At 38.9% G+C, this 18,610-nt stretch overlaps 1 protein-coding gene across 5 annotated transcripts in view; it reads right to left on the reverse strand.

Annotated features, from left to right (window-relative positions):
• The window catches only part of CA10 (carbonic anhydrase 10), a 212,066-nt gene that overhangs the window by 169,127 nt on the left and 24,329 nt on the right, over nt 1–18,610 (reverse strand). For all 5 annotated transcript variants that reach the window (XM_067308147.1, XM_067308145.1, XM_067308146.1 and 2 more), the window contains one exon: nt 3,392–3,466. In XM_067308147.1, the coding sequence (XP_067164248.1) occupies nt 3,392–3,466 (75 nt within the window). The remainder of the gene's footprint in view (nt 1–3,391; nt 3,467–18,610) is intronic.

Genomic DNA, 18,610 nt, shown 5'->3' on the forward strand with positions numbered 1-18,610 from the left:
CTGCAACTTTGAACCCGCACTTACAAGGCTTGGCACTAAGACAGATCTGAGCCACTGTCACTGAAGCGGGAAGGCCTGACCTGACATAGTTACCATCGCTCGCTGCTTCTCTGGTGAGCAGTGCAAAAAGGAAAGTTGGGGAAGAGAGAGTTGCCTCTACCTATGTCCTCTCCTACCTGTCAGGTACTACACATCAGTGAGTGTGAGCCGCTGGTTTACAACATTTATTTTAAACTGTGAATCCAAGATCTGGGAAAAATGCTGTCTCATCACAACCTGCTGAAAATATTACATTAGAAGGGTATTTAAAATTATTTTCCTAAAACCAATAACTGAATATAAGGAGTCTGAGATTTGGGGATATATAGTAAAGTATGGTTTGACTTTATAAAATGCTCAGACACAAATCTGGGCAGGATCCAGAGCATTAGTCAGGACTTAAACATATCCAAACCAGAGTATTAAACTGAAAAAATCTATTGATGGAATATTCTAACCTGGGCACATTGTGATATACTCTTGAATGCATATTTAGACAACAACACATGAAACAGGACTTGATAGTTCAAAATAAGACACTGAATTTGCTCTGACGTAGGCAAAAAGTACTCACACAGGCAAGGCTGTGACAGACAAACTCTGGCAACTCCTGCTGGAGTGTTTTATAATATTATTACCCCCGATTAGTCATCTCTCTGCCTGTGGTTAGCCACACTGAGCAGCTAAAAAGCCATATTCACGTCAATCATATTAGCTTAAACTGACAAGATGTCAGTTTTGTACTGCAGTGACAGAGACTCGGACAAATATGGCTTTCTAATATCTTTGGAGGTGGCAACTTCCAGCCCAGGGACAGAACGAACAGCTGGAGAAAGGTAACATCTTAGCAGATGGCTAGAGCTGTTTGCTTCAGTGCACATCAGTCAGAACCTTCAGCTACAGCTCCTCAGATGGCCTTTCGGCTATCACCTCTCCAGTGTTAATTAGTATCTCCTGCGAGATCTGATATCCAACAGCTAACATTATGGATAAGCTTAATATGCACTAACATATCTTTTGTGATGTGTTAGTCTGAGATCATAACTATAAAATACATCCTTGAAATGTTTCAAAGACTCCAGAATCTAGGTGTTACTGAAAAAATGTGTTGTTTGTTCCGTAAAAATTCATGGGTCTTCTCCCTTCTGCTGGGACTCACTGTAAGGCTGTAGAGTTGAATTTGAAAGAAATGTGACAGTCTGAAAGAAAGATGCCCTCAAATTACCCTTGCTTCAGTGAGCCCTTCATAATTGCCCTCCCGGACCAATTCCTGATGATGTGTGCTAGGTTAGTTCAATACGGTGTGGGTAATCCAGGGTTCTCTCAAAAAGCAGGTTTCTCTCAACACTGGTCTGAAAGGTTTTCCCTCTTGAAAGTTTCAGTCAACACCATTTCCTTCTTGTTTTACTAAGGATGTTCAGCATGTTCCCAAGACCAAATTTCTCAAGATATTATGAGTAGAACACCATCAGAATTACTTGGCCACATGATCAAGTATGTTTCTTTACATGAACTGGTTTGCTGGCAATCAAATTTATTTTTCTCATTAACTTTCAGCTGAAATAATTAGGTCAGACAAGTAAATATTTTTTTCACTTCCCATCTACTGAGCATCTAGCTGAGTCATGCCAATCAGGCAAGCTGAAGTTTCTTCTCAAAAACAGGTTATTACAATGTTCAGGGTTTTTTTTCCCCCTCTATTGACATTAGGAACTAAACATGCATAACAATAAACTGTAGTGTCTTTGGCAGCCCAGACCAATCTCAAGTAAATCTGAAAAGTTGCTTTATTTTACGTCAGCATATAACTAAGCTTCAGGCCTGTGGATGTTGTCACATAGTGATCATTGGAGAAGAGAAGGCTGAGAGGAGATCTTATCAATGTGTATAAGTATCTGAAGGGAGGGTGTCGAGAGGATGGGGCCAGACTCTTTTCAGTGGTGCCCAGCGACAGGACGCGAGGCAATGGGCACAAACTGAAACACAGACACTTCCATCTTAACATGAGGAAAAACTTTTTCACTGTGAGGGTGACAGAGCACTGGAACAGGTTGCCCCGAGAGGTGGTGGAGTCTCCTTCTCTGGAGATATTCAAAAGCCGCCTGGATGCAATCCTGTGCAATGTGCTCTAGGTGACCCTGGTGGAGCAGGGGGGTTGGACTAGATGATCTCCAGAGGTCCCTTCCAACCTCAGTGATTCTGTGATTCTGTGATTCTATGCTTTTCACATGAATTTCAGTGCCAGAAACTTCTAGGTTATAATATTTCATCTCCTTTGCACTAGTATTCCTATCAAGATAACGAACATCTTGGATATAGTCTCTATGACTGTCAGATTGTAGCTGTTGCCACAACAGGGATAAAATCTGATGATAGATCAAATCTACAAATTCTTAGGAATAGCTTACGCTACACAAAATGATATTTTCTAGAGCATTGAGGAAATAATGATCAAATAGCAATTTTCATGGTGCATTCATGGTAGAACTCGGAGCACTATTTTAGCTGTAAAATAAATGAATGCATGTTCATCTCAATTGCACTGAAAACATACTAAACTTAAAATCATCACTGAATGTCTCAGGGGATCACTGAATGGAGGGTTTCTGAACAGGCAGTGGAAGCTGCTAAAACTTCCTGACTCCCTTTCTGGTGGAAACAGCTAGTCAAATGAAACAGGAAAGGCCTAACAAAGTCATTCTGTTTGAAGGGAGGAATAAGGGAATTTACAGAATGGGAGCACAGAAAGATCAGGTGGCAATTCTAGGTCAAAAACAAAATAAAAAATTACCAGACTAAGAACTATTAGAGTCTTGGAAAAAATGAAGGGAGACGAACAGAGAGCAATGGCTGACAGAAGGAGATAGCTAAGTTAAGGTTTCATCTTTTCTTCCCCCTCCCCACCCTCGTTTCTTGTTTCCAAAACAAAAATCAATGGCAACTTGCAAGCTAGGTTTACGTTTCATTGTTTTTTCTTTCTTAATACACTCTTAAATTTGTAGAAATGGCATTGTCCAGAACTCCCACATCAGATAAGAAATTCATCCAGTAGTAATACTGCCTTTCAGTTCTCCCTTTCTTTTTTCTATACACAGAACACACACTTTCATAAAGAAGCATAAGGTTATTTTTAACTGAGAGAAAACCAGAACGTCATCAAAGCAATCCGTCTTTTCCTGAAGATGGCCATGGTCTTTGCAGGACATATTGACAAAACCCTTGTACTGTTCTGTATAACGTGCTGTTCAGTACTTATGTGTACTTCCCAGTTTTGCAATGAATTAAAAAAAAGCTATACTAAATCCAGTGAAAAAATATTTAATAAAAACTAAGATTTTAGACTTGTACTTACCTGGAACAAAGCTTCCCTGGACCACCTCCTTATAAGCCCACCAGCCCTCATGGATTTTTGGTGAATTTTGTTGAGCTAGAAAGAAATAATCAAAGAAATAATAAAATTAAGGCAATGCATAGGAAATATTTAATTGAAAGAACTTTGATAGCCCTAAAATTATTATTTAATAATTTATTATTTTCTACAAAAGAGCCATCTCTCAACTTCCCAAGTGATATTTATTCAGTTTATTGAATTGTGCTAAGTGTCTGTACCTTGCAGTAAAGTCACAGCTTGTGCCTGTTTTTCAGACAGCAAATCATACTCAACTTCCAAAGAACTCATCACTAAATTTAAAAATTCAGGTAGAAAGTGAAGATCTCTAGCACTATTGATGGTTTCTGTGCCAGCCATAAATTCAATATGAAATAAAAATGCAGAGAAGAAGAGTGTGCCCGTATACAGTAGTCAATATCCGAGTCCAAGTTTGTGCATTGAGAGGCAAGTTCTCCCCTTCCTCTCCCAAGGAAAAGGACAATCCTTCTCCAGTAATCTCTCACGTTGAATGGGAAGAAGTGACAGAACGAATCGTAGGCAACAGATGTGTCCCTGTCTGCTTTTCCTCTCATCCCATGTCCTCTGAGTTCCAAAAACAGAACCCAAAAGTATAGCCCACAGCTTCACAAATTATTGGTTTATGCTGTTTTGCTCAGGCAGGGAGATAAGATCTTTCTATTATCTTCTCCGCCTGCAGTCTAGCAGCCACTGCTTATCCCCACCACAGTCCTCCTGGCAGCTAGGCAAGGTACTCGTTCCCGTTACACGTGTGTGACATGCAGCACTCTGAGAGCGCAGTGCAGTTACACACGGAAAGGCTTTTCTTCACCAGTATTCTGAGGGCTATAACCATAACAGTCTAAACTTCGGAGAAGGTCTGCTCCTGGTGAAACTGTTCTTAAATGACTTCTCTGAATTCCTGAAAAGCCAAGAGCAGAAAGGCCACGGTCAGTCAGTTCACTAGTCATAAGGTCATTATTTGTCTTCATCTTGAAGGAAATTGGAACTGGACCAAATTTTATGGCCAAAATGTAAAATCTTTGTTAATAGAAAATCAAACATTCAAAGGGCACACAGATACCCAGCAAGATAAACTTACAATTGATTTCCAGAAGATAGGCTAGAAGAACAGAGCCAATATATAAATATGTTCCACCTTCACTTTCATTATGCTTGATATTGTCATGCTTAAAGAAACTCTCTCACTGAGCTATAGAAATCTCAGCTATCTAGTTTATCTTTAGCTTAAAAATTGTTTTTATAAGGTACTTTTAATCCCCTGCACTAGGTCTAATAGCCTTTTTTTTTTTTTTTTTAAACATAAACACATAGCTACAAAAAATGCTGAATTTAGCAGCTTTCTACTGCAGTTTCATTTCTGGTCAGATATTATATACAAAAGACACAATTACCCTGGGAAAAGCTCCAGCAATCTAATAAAAATTGTTGTTGTCATTAAAAATTACAAAGAGGATGTGACATTCAAACTAAAAAGGATACAAAACGAGGACCATTACATACTGTTCTATCAGTAACAAAACAATATTTATGATTTAACTGACTGTAAATTGCAGAAACAAAGTGAAGCTGAAGTTAATTAAATATACTGACAGAAGGACCAACACTTTCCGCTTACCAGAAATCCAAACACGCACTAATGGGATGGGATGTGTGTGGGGGCAGAATTCTCCTTGCAGCGCTGATGCTCGCTGCATTGAGTGAATGATGACATGTTGAACTGAACGGATTATTCCACTGCGCCCTCTTTACAGGTTGCAGATGACATTATCTTCATTTTTTAACCTTTATACCATTGCCTAGAGAACTCAAACTGTGTACGGCTCTGTTGTGCTAGACTAAACTATACAAACATTTGGAAAATGACAAATCCCAACCCACAATCAAAATATCTGAACAGCAGCTATCTAGCCCGAACTGTGATCGCTCAGATCTCAGCACTGGTTCATGCAGGTTGTTTTTCCACCTATATGCTCTGCAAGAGAAGTCCTTAAAGATTTCAGGATACTTCAGAAGTAGGAGAGGATATTAATAAGTGAATGCCAACTAAACACAGCAACCATTCTGCCGCTTAAACTCCCCAGAAAATTTAATTGTGTTAAAATCGACCTTGTAGTAATATACACAGCTCAAGCTGGTTCAGCCAACCAGAGGCAGCTGAATTTTAGAGTGAGTGAAAAGGTACGTACGTGGATAGAGGCACCTTACAAAGACTGTGGGGAGGATGGATGTTCTCAAATGCAACTGTTTACTGTCAGCATTCATAGAACAGAAAATCTATCAATTTTACCCACTCTGACCAATCTAAATGATACATTTCATGTCTAGAAATAAAAAAAAAAATCATTATTCAGAGTTTAAATTAAACCATAATCAAAAGATACCAGCTCTGCAGTTCTGTTGCAGTGTGTTGCCCCAACACTTAGTAAGCTAATTCCAGAAGGAATATCAGGAAACCTAAGGTTTTTGCCATATTTTTCAGATCTTCTGCATTAATATGGAAAAAAAGACTGTGTGAGATGAGCAAGAAAATTAGATTATCGAAGCTTTGTACTAAATAATTGGATGCCTGTGCAATTGTTTCAGCTATGAGAGAAGAGCATGACCTGGCATCATTCTGCACATTGCACAGACATCAGATCCTTATCTCTTCAATACGCATGAAAATGAAACACTTAAATAGGAGTACAAGAAGCAAAATAAGATGCTGTATCACAGGCATTTAAAATATCTAAGGTAGGGCAAGAGCATTGCTGGGGCAACTGCTGATTTACAGCAAACTGAGGCCACTGAGGAAATCGAGAGGAAAGGCAGGTTGCTGCTGTGAGAGAACAGCTAGAGGGACGATCCCTAGCGCCATGCTCTTTCTTAAACCCTGAAGCCTCAATGTTTTATACCAGCTCAGGCAAAACATCCTGCAAAAACAGTGCAGAGAGTCACTGAACATGGATTTCCACTCTGCTGTGCATCTGAAATCCAGTTTGGTGCCAGAGATTTACTCTGACAGATCCTATAGGGACTCCGCATAGCAAGGAAAAAGATTTATAAAGCTCTCATTTGTCTGAATGCAGAAGGAGAGGGGACTGGCAAGACCAGGGAGGAGTGTGTATGTTCCAAAACCTTCTCCTAAACCATCATACCAATGGGCAAGAAGTCTTACTACAGGAGCAAAGCAGCTGTTCTTTATTTTTGAAATTTAATCCACCCCATACCTGGATGAGTAGTGGAACAAGGCAATATAAAACCAGAATGAACAGACGTACGGACAATGCTTGCTGGGAATCCTATCTAGGCCACTTACACCTGATGCACTTACAATACAGGGTCTCTACAATTGTTGTATCGATGCCCATCTGACAGGATGGCCTTGTGCCTGGGTAAACAGGTTCAACCGTATGGCCTGGGAATTGTTGCCAAGGAATAGGATTCTTCATATGTGCCACCTCATGACACTGAAAATAGCATAATTCTCTCAGCATCCTTCTTATTTCAATTACAGGAAAAACACTGCCACTTCAAGTTCTGCCACTTGAAGGCCACAAAGAGATACACATGCTTGGTTTGTGGATTCAGATATTCCTATATTTCTACTGTCATGGCAGCTCCTTGTTTTGCCATGACCTGTCACACAAGAATACTGAAGGGGCTTCAGGTTGAGGAAAGGAAAGAAAAGGAAATGAAAAGGTTTAGAAAGCAACGCTCTATTTCTGGAAAGGGTTAAGTTCTAAAAAACATTTCATTTCTGAAACCTCAAAGACCTCTGATTTTAAGACTAATTTCAAAAGACCCAGGGCAGGAAATTGTATAGAACCTTTACATGCCTTTTGCTTCCAAGAAGCATCGCTGCTTCTGCAAGACACCAAAATACTCAAACACATCTGAACAGACTCTTTGCTGCTAGGAGCAGATTAAGTGTACAAGTAGCTCTACAACAACATTAGCATCAGCACTCTATTCTGCCATTAGCAGGGACAGTCCAAAACGCCACGTTTGTCCACAGTGCTAGAGGATATTGCAATGACCTTCATTTGTTACAGTGTTCTCTCCCTCTGCATTGCTATCACTAGTATCTGAGCTTAGTAGCTATGTGATATAACACCATTTTGTCAGATCTCTTTCATGCAGCTGCTGTAGGGGAGACAGGATATTTATTCAGATATGATATGTATTGCTTTCATTTTTGTCAAATAATTATAGGTATGTCTCATTGTGGAGCATAAAATTAAAGGCTAAGTTCTGCAAGATGCTATGCCTTTTCATTTCCTAGTAACTTCCACGTACGGGGAAACAGCATTACACAGGAACAGAAAAACATAAAGTAACTGCAAACAGCAAAAGATGCCAAAGCTGCATAAAGTTATCAGTTAACTATGTTAAAATGGGTAGAATTATGGTTAAAAGAGAAGCTGGAAAATACTGTAATTCATTAAAACTATTCTAAAATCACCAGTTAACATTATATCAGATACCAGGTACCATGATTCTGATGCTGAAATATTTGCATACAACTCTAGCACAAAGAGCTCTTCATGTTGTTGGAAGGCTAATGCTACCATAACATGGATTGCAATAATTAATACAAAACGCCCCTCAGTAAATATGCCTATTTGCAAGATATTAAACAATCATTTACTTTCTATGCTTAAATGGACAGACAGCCTTGTATCTGATGCTGTCACTTACGTCATTCACATCTGAGCATAAGCCAAGAGTAGAATCCTGCCAGATCAGAATCCTCCATTCACTTTACAGTCATTTCACACAGACAAAAAATGCAAGACTGTGGAGAATCAGGATTACAGAGGTTAGAAAAAACTTTTTTATTTGAATTTTATTGATCTGAGCTCTTCTGTTTGCTACATTAACCATTCTGTATGCTTCTCTCTCCTCATCTTACATCCTAAGAGTCTTGCTCTGATGACCTGGCTAGTATTGGCCTGGCATTAAAGACAAGAATGTTTTTATTGCTGTTACCCTTTTTGCATATTTACACGATTAAAGAAAACCAGCTGCAACTATGAGCCATATAATTTCATAATTAATAAACTTAGCGTAAGGCATTAATTCATTGCTAATGCTTTCATATGAAACCTAGAGAAAAATGGCATAGTACAAGAAAAATAAATCCTCAAAGCTGCTGCTCTAAAGCTTAACACAGAAAATGAAAGATCTATTTACAAAATATTAGATGACTCTATGATCTTCACTTATATTTACCCTTTGTATTCCACAGACTATTGGCTTTACAGGCGTTATGAGGTTTCAATCAGAGTTCCATAGTTCACCCCATGGTATTTTAACAGCCCTCAGGGTACCTCCCTCCGTCACTGACAAGCAGGTAATCCAAGATGGTTGTGCCTTATGGAAGAAATTAAAAGTAATGGAATTTTTCTGTGCTGTCTGGGAAGATCATGTCATCTAATAGAAAATTATTCCTACAGAGAACAGCGCAGCATGCTTTAAAAAGAACACGAAAAGCTAGAAAAAAAAGTTTAATTTTTTTGCTAAAATCCATTTAAAGAATCTTAGGTAATGTACTTAGTTTGTAATTATTTTAAATTAATAGTTTTAATTACTATATTTTATATGGATCTTCTGTACACTGTTAAACCCAAGGATGGGCTGTCAAAACTTAGGAATGAACACATTCACTTATTCTAAGCAATCAGTTTCTACATCCTGAATCACAAAAGTATCAGCTTTTGGCTCATACCAACAAGTACCTCTTACAGCAAATGGAATACACATGTATAAAGTGGACCTGACAACAGGGGAGCTAAGCAGATGTAATTAGCTGAAGATGCAGCCTTCTATAATTAATGTTCAGTTTGTTTAAAACAAACCTCTACGTAATTGGAGCTATTATCTGAGATGTTTTTATGCAGCCTTTTTATATTAAAAAAACCCACACACTTTAGGCGCTATATAAAGCATCATTTATACGTGAACACTTACAAGCCAAGAAAGGTTAGCCTGCTTATGAATATTACTACAGCCTACACTGTATGCCTCACCATACGAAGAGGGAGGAAAAAGAAAACAAAGGATTATAAAGGGATCAATAAATAAAATACTTTCATCAGCTATGCCAGATTTTTTTTTCTTCTGGATAACGTTTTGCTCAGAAAACATGCAAATGCTCTTTTGTGAAGTTAATACTTTCCAGTTCCATAAATCCTTCCTCCACCGTCCCCGTGTGTAAAAGCTCTCACTGCTGCTGTGAATTCCAAACAGTATTCCACACAAGCAAAACGGACGTGACCTGGTTTTATCACTTTTGAGGGCAAAAGTAAGGCACTATCATGGGAACTCTGCTGTGGCACAAAGACTTGACTATTCTCTGTATTTTCTATTTATCATAATTTTGTGTTCTGCTATGACTCCAATTAAAAATCTGGGCCAAAGACTTCTGTAGCATCTAGCGATAGCTCAGTTTGCAGGAAATGAAAAGTGTGTATAAGGCCCAGCTCTGCTCTGCAGGGAGCAGGGTCTTGTGCAGATATCGTTCTCATCCTTTCTGGTGAAATACATTTGTGAATCTATTTACTAAAGAATTTCAAACAATTATAAACTGAATTTTAAAATGGGAAGAAAAGGGCAAAGGTAAAGGAGAACCAGTCTAAAGGCCACTGTACAGAACTGACAGACAGGACTCCTCTGCTATTCATCTTGCACGTGACTGTGCACTTTCATTTATCTGCCTATACCAACTGCGTGGCAATACCAGTTATCACCCCATTGTGTTCAAGAATGGGAATGAAAAAATTTAGTCAAAGGGATCCCACAAAACTGTGTTCATTAGGCCCTTAGTTATGTTAAGCATCCTTCACTCAGCAGTAGAAATATAATGTAGGAAAGCAACAATTAGCAACCTACCTGCTTTCTGACCTCTGCACACTGTCAAAGCAGTTTAAGCTTTTGTGCAAACAGGAATCATTCCCAGTATTGTTTATGAAGAACATGAGATGGACATGGTAGATAAATGCATGCTACATCATGCTGTTGAAAGAAAGATGTATAAATATATGCTTTTTGGATGGTGGGTCCCAACTTGTAATATGCACTTTTACATAAAAGATATATGCCCGGTCATGTAACTCTTATTTAAGTTCTCATATAAATGAAAAAAAACACAGGCTGTATCTAAAGCTTTTAGTCGAAAAAGTTAAAACCACTCTGACTCACTCTTCTGTAAGCGCCAAAGCACACCAATGCAAATGATGAATTGCAATGCAGGGTGAATTATTTTATGTCACCGCACCCAATTTAACACGAAATCCTGCTACTGTTTCTAACTCCATTTATAGAACATCAAATGTCCCTGTAAAGCTGCTGTCCTTTTAATGTGACTAATACACATGAGCATTAGTAGGTCCACGTAATGTAAACTATAGGATGCTTACACCTCCAAGCAGCTTTTGGCTAACAGGGCTAGAATGCTCAGTGTTACACTTAATATTACTTGCTTCAATTTTTTAAAAGCAACTCTTTTAGTATATTTTTCCCTCACCAAAATTTAATTTCTGAAAGGCTTAAGAAACAAACAACTTTTACATAGCTCTCCACACTGGCTGGGAAACCTGAGCAGCTTTATTTGATATGCAAGAATGGACAAAGTTCTACCTACAAATTACTATCAGCTAGGGATGTGACCCTCTCCTTCCACAGAACCCATAATATCTGTTTGATTCACATTACTTTTGAAAAAGATACAGTTCTTTTCATTCTCTGGCACAATTGCATCAGAACTGAACTACTGTAAAAAAATCAAAGCAACTAAATTAATGGAGGAGAAATACACCTAGTTATATTGGAACAACTAGCACAAAATCCTGATTGCAAGCAGTGTGGGAAGTTTGAAGTGTAATGCCAGAAAGACTCAGCACCTTTCATCTCAAAATAGTCACTGATGGTGTGCTTAAGGATTCATGGGTCCTAAACCACATTAACACAATTTGGTTATCTCACTGTTTTCCGGAGTCTGTGATGGGAGCGACAGCATATATAGTAGCTACTCTGTGCTGTGTTAGATGGGGCAGTTCCTGCCTGATGAGTTGTTTAATCATGCCTAGATATAAAGTTTGAAGAGCTCTGCAAAATAACGCAGTAAGAAGCAGCAAGACATCTTGTGATATTAACTTCCAAAAGGCTTGGACTTTACATTGTGCTACATGCCCTCCACTCCCATTAATTTCAATGTGGTTTGGGGACACTCAGCAGCTTCAAAGAAATGGCCTCAATATCCTTGAGCCTTTAAAGTTCAATACATTATTAATGCTAAATTAATAGGGCTTCCTTTAAAAGGAAACCGCTAAGTTCCTTCCTCAGAAGGCAGGTATTATATTGACATCTCATCAGATTTGTGACCCTGCTTGCTCTCTGGTCTCTCTAAACACAAAGTTACCAATCAGCAATAGTCCAAACAGTAGCAGACTGCCCTATTAGCTGCCATGGACAGAGGTTTTTTTCCTTTTCCAAACCTTAGGCCATAGGAAAGAGAAATGATTTCTTCAGCAGTCTTCCCATGAGGTAGCTGTGCCCGGAATTTAAGTATTCATTGCTGCCTAGGCAAACTCAAGGGGAAGAAATAAAGGTCTTCCAATTAACCTCAAGTTTAATGTCACCGCATCAATATTAGGTGCTTGATCCTACAAAAGATGCACAGCAGCCTCAAATCCCACTGAATTCTGCAGTCACAGAGACCTCTGGTCCAGACTGTGATATGGAAGCGTTCTGCAGGGCTCTGTGATACGCAGAGAACTAATAATCCTTAAGTAATACTATCACAAATATTTTGCACAATCTTAACAAAAAGAACATACCTGAGAAAAATAAAGGCTGGCCTCAGTCTTCCTGAAGACGCAACAAAACTAGGAATGACAACCTGCAGGTGTTGTGCATATGTTACTCTAGCTCCAGTTAATACAAAATGATGCACTTTCCTGAGACAGGAGGAGTCACCTTGCGCTGGCTAACAAAGCTGCTGGTGAACAACCTCAACAGACAACACAAAGGCATTCAAAAGAGAGCAGAGCAAGGCAGAGGGGAGGCAAAACTATTTTGCTTTTACTGAACTGGATTCACAGACCCAGATTTCTAGTCATCCTGGGGTTGACAGTCAGGGCACTAATCCAGATCATCTCACAGCTCACTAGACTACCTAAATCCTCAGCACTTAAACCTTATGTTCCAGCACTTTTGGGGATCACAAAGTCAAAAAATGTTTTTCTGACCATGTAATAACAGCTTTGCCAGCATCAAGAAGAAATCTTATGTCAGAGGATAAGCCAAGACATGGATCCATTCCAGGCAGTGGTATCAAGACAGAAAATTGAACCCATCACAATGTGACGTTTTTTGCAATTACTCTTCACGGTCGCCCTGCAGTTCATTAGTTTTTTAGCAACAGTTGGTTCTTGGTTACTGGACATTTCTTAACAGAATGGTAAAAAATACCTCTTTAGCTAATTTCTCTGAGTTAATAAGTGACAGCCTTTCTTCCTGGGAGTAGTAGATTATATCGTGAATACCTTCAGTGATGCTAATAAGATTGTGAAGTATTTTTCAGCATGAAGTATTGTTTCTAACTAAAGCAGATTCAGCTTGCTCAGAATAGTTTTTATATCATTCAGACTTTCAGAAGAGCCCAGTTTATGCATATCCCATTACTACACATGGCAAGTGTAGAAGAACCTTAAACATCAATGGATTCATATTAAATTCCCTTTAAAATGCCCCCAAAGGTTAGGATCACTGGGTGTTTGCTTGTGTGCACAAACAATGAAATACCGTGGGTTGGTTGCCTTGCCAAAAATTTCAAGGCCCTTGTGAACAATACAGTGCTTTTATATGGGTTTCCTTTGCTCACATTCTTAGAAAAACTGTGGAAAAACAGAGTACATTTTTCCTGAAGCAAGAAAAGGGACCATAGAAGGAAATCTGCTTGTGAGATAGTTGTGGCAGGTTAGAGTAACTCCCAACAAGAACGGATTCTTAGAGTCCCCCAAAAGCAAGCAGAGACTCTGGCCCAGCATCATAAAAAGCTCTCCAAGGTCGCAAAGTGACAATATACCTACCCACTAGGTCATTAACAAACCCCCATACGTTTAAGGGAAAGGAAGTGCATAGCTCAGAATCCCATAAGTATTAAACCGGCCACAAGACAAACATGACCATTCTGTATCAGCAGCATTAACTTACTTTGCATAAATCAAAATTAAGACACAAGAGGCAGCTAAGGAAAGTAGACAAGAAAATGAAGCATTCTCATCAAAGCCTCGATCACCGATCACCAAGACTAACTCCTTGTGACCCAGATGATGGAGAGCCAACCCCCCAGGTACATAACAGAGTGCATAATTTCACTACTACCTGTTTATCCTAAAGAACCATCACTGTCAAGGAGAAATACTATCCAAATTTAGAGAAAGTGAAGAAAAGCAGCTTTTTCAGAGTTCTAAAATTAGAGACAGGAAATAATTTGGTAAAAGTTGAACTGCAATAGGAAGACCAGAGCAGCAGCAAGGGGGAAAAATCATTCTGGTTAGATCAGCTGCCAGGATCGGACAAGACAGACAAGAAAAGACCATGTCTTATTAATCTCAGGTGCCAGCCATGATATGTTATATAGACATTCCAATTTATTACTTATTGCTTAGATATTACAGTGATGATGGCCATACAAATTCTTTAACTTAGAGCTTTGGCTAGTTTATTTCGGATTATCGTCAACACAGCAGACTTCCCTAACAGTTTTCCTGGGTTGAAAGGATTCTACGCTTATCTCACTTGTCTGGTGAAGATGGGGAAGAGTTGAGAAGAGGTTTTTTTTGTTTGTTTGTTTGTTTTTTAACTTTGTCACGCTCCCAATGCTTGAAAAGCGATAAGTCACTCTCCCTGCCTTCCCCCACCATTTTTTCTTCCCTGCAGTTCTCTGGAATATCCCTCAGAGATTACTTCTATCATCCATCTGTCCATAGTTGTGTTTATTCACTGAGCCTGGAAGAAGTTATACCCTTCCCCCTATCTGGACTGTTTCCTGAGACAGCAGTGTTATTCTGGCACTCTGCTGCTACTCTGTTATTTAAGAACGCATTTTCAGAAACAACCACATCCCCAACCTAAAACACTCTTGGCTGAAAACGATGCAGCTCTGTCTACCTTGGTTGACTACAGAGAGCAGCTTATCTTTCTGAACTTTACTGAATTTCTTGGCTTGTCCATCTCCCTACAGTTTTTGCAAAGGTGTTTCCATATTCATCCTGTTTAGTCACTCCTTCAGCAGTTACTCAAAACCAGTGATATGCTGCTTTCCTCTCTTTTAATTTTGAAGTTAAGATGGTAAGAATTTAAAATGTATTTAGTTCAAGGGAACTGTATGGAGAAATACGTCACTACACAGATTTCATGAGGGATTTCCTAGCTTTCCTTCTTTTCATCTGCATGGCCCTGTTTCTTCCAAGTCAGAATTCACAGGAGTTTCGGACAGTCTATTATACTTGCCTGTAGCAGAAGGAAAGAACTTCAGTGAGGGCAAAAACAGCTCAGGTCTGGAAATGGAATCCGTCATTTTTAAATGTATATTATATGTTTCCCTTCTTACCTGCCTGATATTTCTAAAGCAGAGATGCCTGGCAGTTTCCAATGTGCTTTGAAAAATCAGACAGCATTGAACCTGTTATCCAAGTTTCTTCCACATTTTATTTATGTTTATTTCTATTCTTACAGTAGAACCCTTTTTATTGCCCTAGGTTCCATCTTTAGACTTAAAAAAAAAAAAATTGAGAGCTATGAAAGCTCTGCCTACTGCATACTCTAAGGGACAGAGATTCTGGTGGCAAAATGCAGAAGGGATCGTTCCAGTAGCTTAGCCATAAAGTAATAAGAATCAGCTTTCCATGAACTGAACACTGAACTACTCAATACTGACACCAATACAGAAAAACCTGTCCATCGATATCATACGTATTGCCTACATAATTTATAAAAATTCTAAACAGCAGTACTGATACATTTAGATATTAAATTTACAAAATACAACCAAATCACTATCTAAACACAACCACAGTGCAATAGTACAAAGTAAGATACTCCAATAGCAATAAGCCCAAGAGCCCCAGAACACCAGCTTTCGAAATAACAGAGGTAGGGAGAAAAGTCCTCAAATTTGGGCCAAGTCAGAGAAGCTTTGTTTCTTTCAGTTAAGATCCCTATTATATTCATCATTTATCAGTGAGTGCTTCAAAAAACTATTGAGGATAAATCTGGCAAACTCATTGCTATGCAGCTGCCTACAGAACACACTACATACCCTGGAGACACCCCCACCCATACCTGATAATGCACCAGTAAATGTCTGTGGGGTTTTCCACATATGCTGAGCACTGTAGATGGGCACAGGGAACAGTGGGATATGCAGAACTAGAGATCTATTGCATGAACATGGCATCTGACAGAAATCATGTCCTCCTGTCCTGACCTGCCTCCTTCCCTATATTTCAGCATTTACTTTGTCACTTAAGCCTTTGATTTATGTATGCAAAAAGGGTTGCAGGTACAGATGAAACAGCCATGGCCACCCAGAGTGCCCACTTCAAAGCATGTGGAGTTTGAAAAGAAAAGTATTGCCCCCATTCTGCTGACAACTGACTCTGACTCAATTTCCTTTACTATGATTTGCCTAAAGTCATACCTGGCATATCTATGCAAGCCAATGTAGACTGCTCTGTCTTTCTGCAGGTCGTATTAACCACAGTACACAGTACCAGGCTAACTTGGCTCTGTGGCTGCAGGATCAGATCTGGTTTGTGTCTGGGCAGTGAGGAGCGCAAGCCTATACGGTCCAGGTCTGTTTGGGTGGAAATGCATATAGAAGTCAGTGTCAGAGCTACAGACAGTAACCAGATTCTACTGGAAGTCAGTTACTTCTGGTCTTTTGATCTATCCACTGGAACTTACCATATTTTATGCATAACATCCCAACCACTCATTAAATCCTAAGTCCACTTGAAACAACTTCCTGAATGTTAGGTAAACTATTCAGGAGATTAACAGTTTTTTTCAAAAATATTTGGAATTGTAAAATTAAATCCCTAGCAAACAAAAGAAAACCTGTTTGACATTAGTCTCTTAAAAGTTAAAATGTCCCTGTAAGAGCCAGGAGAACCTGACTGATTTCTGCACATTTTAGTTCTCCCTGTCACACAAAGCCTGTCTAGCTGTTCATGAGGCTCTGCACTAACCTCCAGGGAAGCACAGGGAGGGCTGATGAATAATGCACACAAATCAAAGTCCATTATATCTGGCAGGGTGACCATATATTTATGCAATAAACAATACTACTGACTCCATAAACTTGATTTTGAGCTCTGTTAAACAGATGCTTAGGGTCAAAATTGGATAACAAAACTGGATACCGGGAAAGGACCTTACACCATTGTCCCTTATCCAGCTCTCAAGCTCATACTAGAGCCAGGTTCACTGCAACCGGCATGTTACAATGCCAGGTTTTCAGTCAGTCATGCAGAAAACAGAGCTACAGTACCAGAAGATGCCAACTTATTTTACAGTTAGTCAGACTGATCTCCACCCTTCCATACACACTTGGAGTTGATCCAGCCACATACCTAAAAGGAATCATGTGTTTTCTTAAATCCTTATGGTACTGTGTATATGGCATCTGTTTGTTTTTTCCCCAACACAACTTTGTGCAGCAATACGTTGATAAGATTGCTCTTATTTATCTTTTGTACTATAAAAGCAGCCAAAAAGTTGTGGAGGTCATACGCTAGAAACAGCACAAAACATGGGAGAAAGCCACTCTATTCAAGAAGTTAAGAGAACCAATTATTTAGCTGGAGGACAAACAGTTTAAAACATGGCAGCACCAGCTTTAAACTCTATTCTAGCGACTTTCAAACCCTGGGCCAAATCCTTTCTATGTGAATATCCAATTTTGCAATATTTGACTGTGTCCTGCCTTCACCTACTGGTTCTCAAATTCACGCACCTTTATGGTCTTCCTGGTGGTACATCATCATAAGGAGGTTAAGTCTATAACTCTTAGTAGTCCAAGCACTTGATGTAATTCGATGGGATTTTATGTACAAATGAAGATTACTAAGAGTTAACAAGACTGGCCCAGGAGTCAGCAGATCATGAGGCTGCGATAAACGGTGCTCTCCTAGCAGCTAATGCATAGCAGGTCCATTCGAAACCTTTTAAACTGTCAGGAACGATTTTGATGACTTCAATATGCCCTGAATACAGTTCTACAACAAATACAAATTTGCTTGTGACCCTTCTATTATGATCCTTCTTTTTGATTAAGGATTTCACAAATTGTGATTTCTCCAACTTCAACCCAAGGCAGAAATGAAGAATGTGGCACTGGGCTCAGCTGGTTAGGTATGGGGCTATGCCATCAGCAGTTTTACCCAACAGCGATATATTTACTTTACGAAAACTCACCATTTCTTTTCATTATTTTCTGCCATTAGAAAGCAGCCTGAGTGTATTCAGTGTATTACTGAATTCAGTTCAGTAAACAAAACAACAACCTCTGATATTAAGGAAGTAAGCAAGGTCAGTTTACTCCCCAAAACTACTCAAACAGAAATAATCAATAAATAATCAATTTTTTTGACTATATACTTTCTTAAAATATGCCTTTCTTCAAAGATAATCCAAGAATTCTCAATATTTATCCTAACGGTTTTTGTAGGTCAATATTTATTCTAACAGTCTTTGTAGGGACAGCATCACATTGATTTTGAGCTGAAAGGAGATCTACACCTTTCCCTCTCCCCTGCCCTAGAAATAGCTCATAGTAAAAGAACAAATTTTCTCATTTGGAGGATATTTAATTAATATAACTGCAAAACTTTTTAGTGAATTTGACATGAGTAAAATAGCAATTTGGCAAATTATAGCTTTATCACTTAAGGACCTCAATATTTTCTGTCTTTTAACTCTTCTGCTATTCTATTCTGCTATTAATAATAATTCTGCTATTGCTATTCTAAACAGGAGAGGAAAAATGTATGCAGCTTTTTGGACTATCAAGCTGCATTACTGAGTATAAAAAACAAAAAAAACCCCAAAAGACTAGGCATTTCAGTTTGGAAATTCAGTCAATAATCTAGAAGTGATCATTAATCACCT

The sequence above is a fragment of the Apteryx mantelli genome, chromosome 19, assembly GCF_036417845.1.
Source record: "Apteryx mantelli isolate bAptMan1 chromosome 19, bAptMan1.hap1, whole genome shotgun sequence".
In the NCBI taxonomy this organism is placed as follows: domain Eukaryota; kingdom Metazoa; phylum Chordata; class Aves; order Apterygiformes; family Apterygidae; genus Apteryx; species Apteryx mantelli.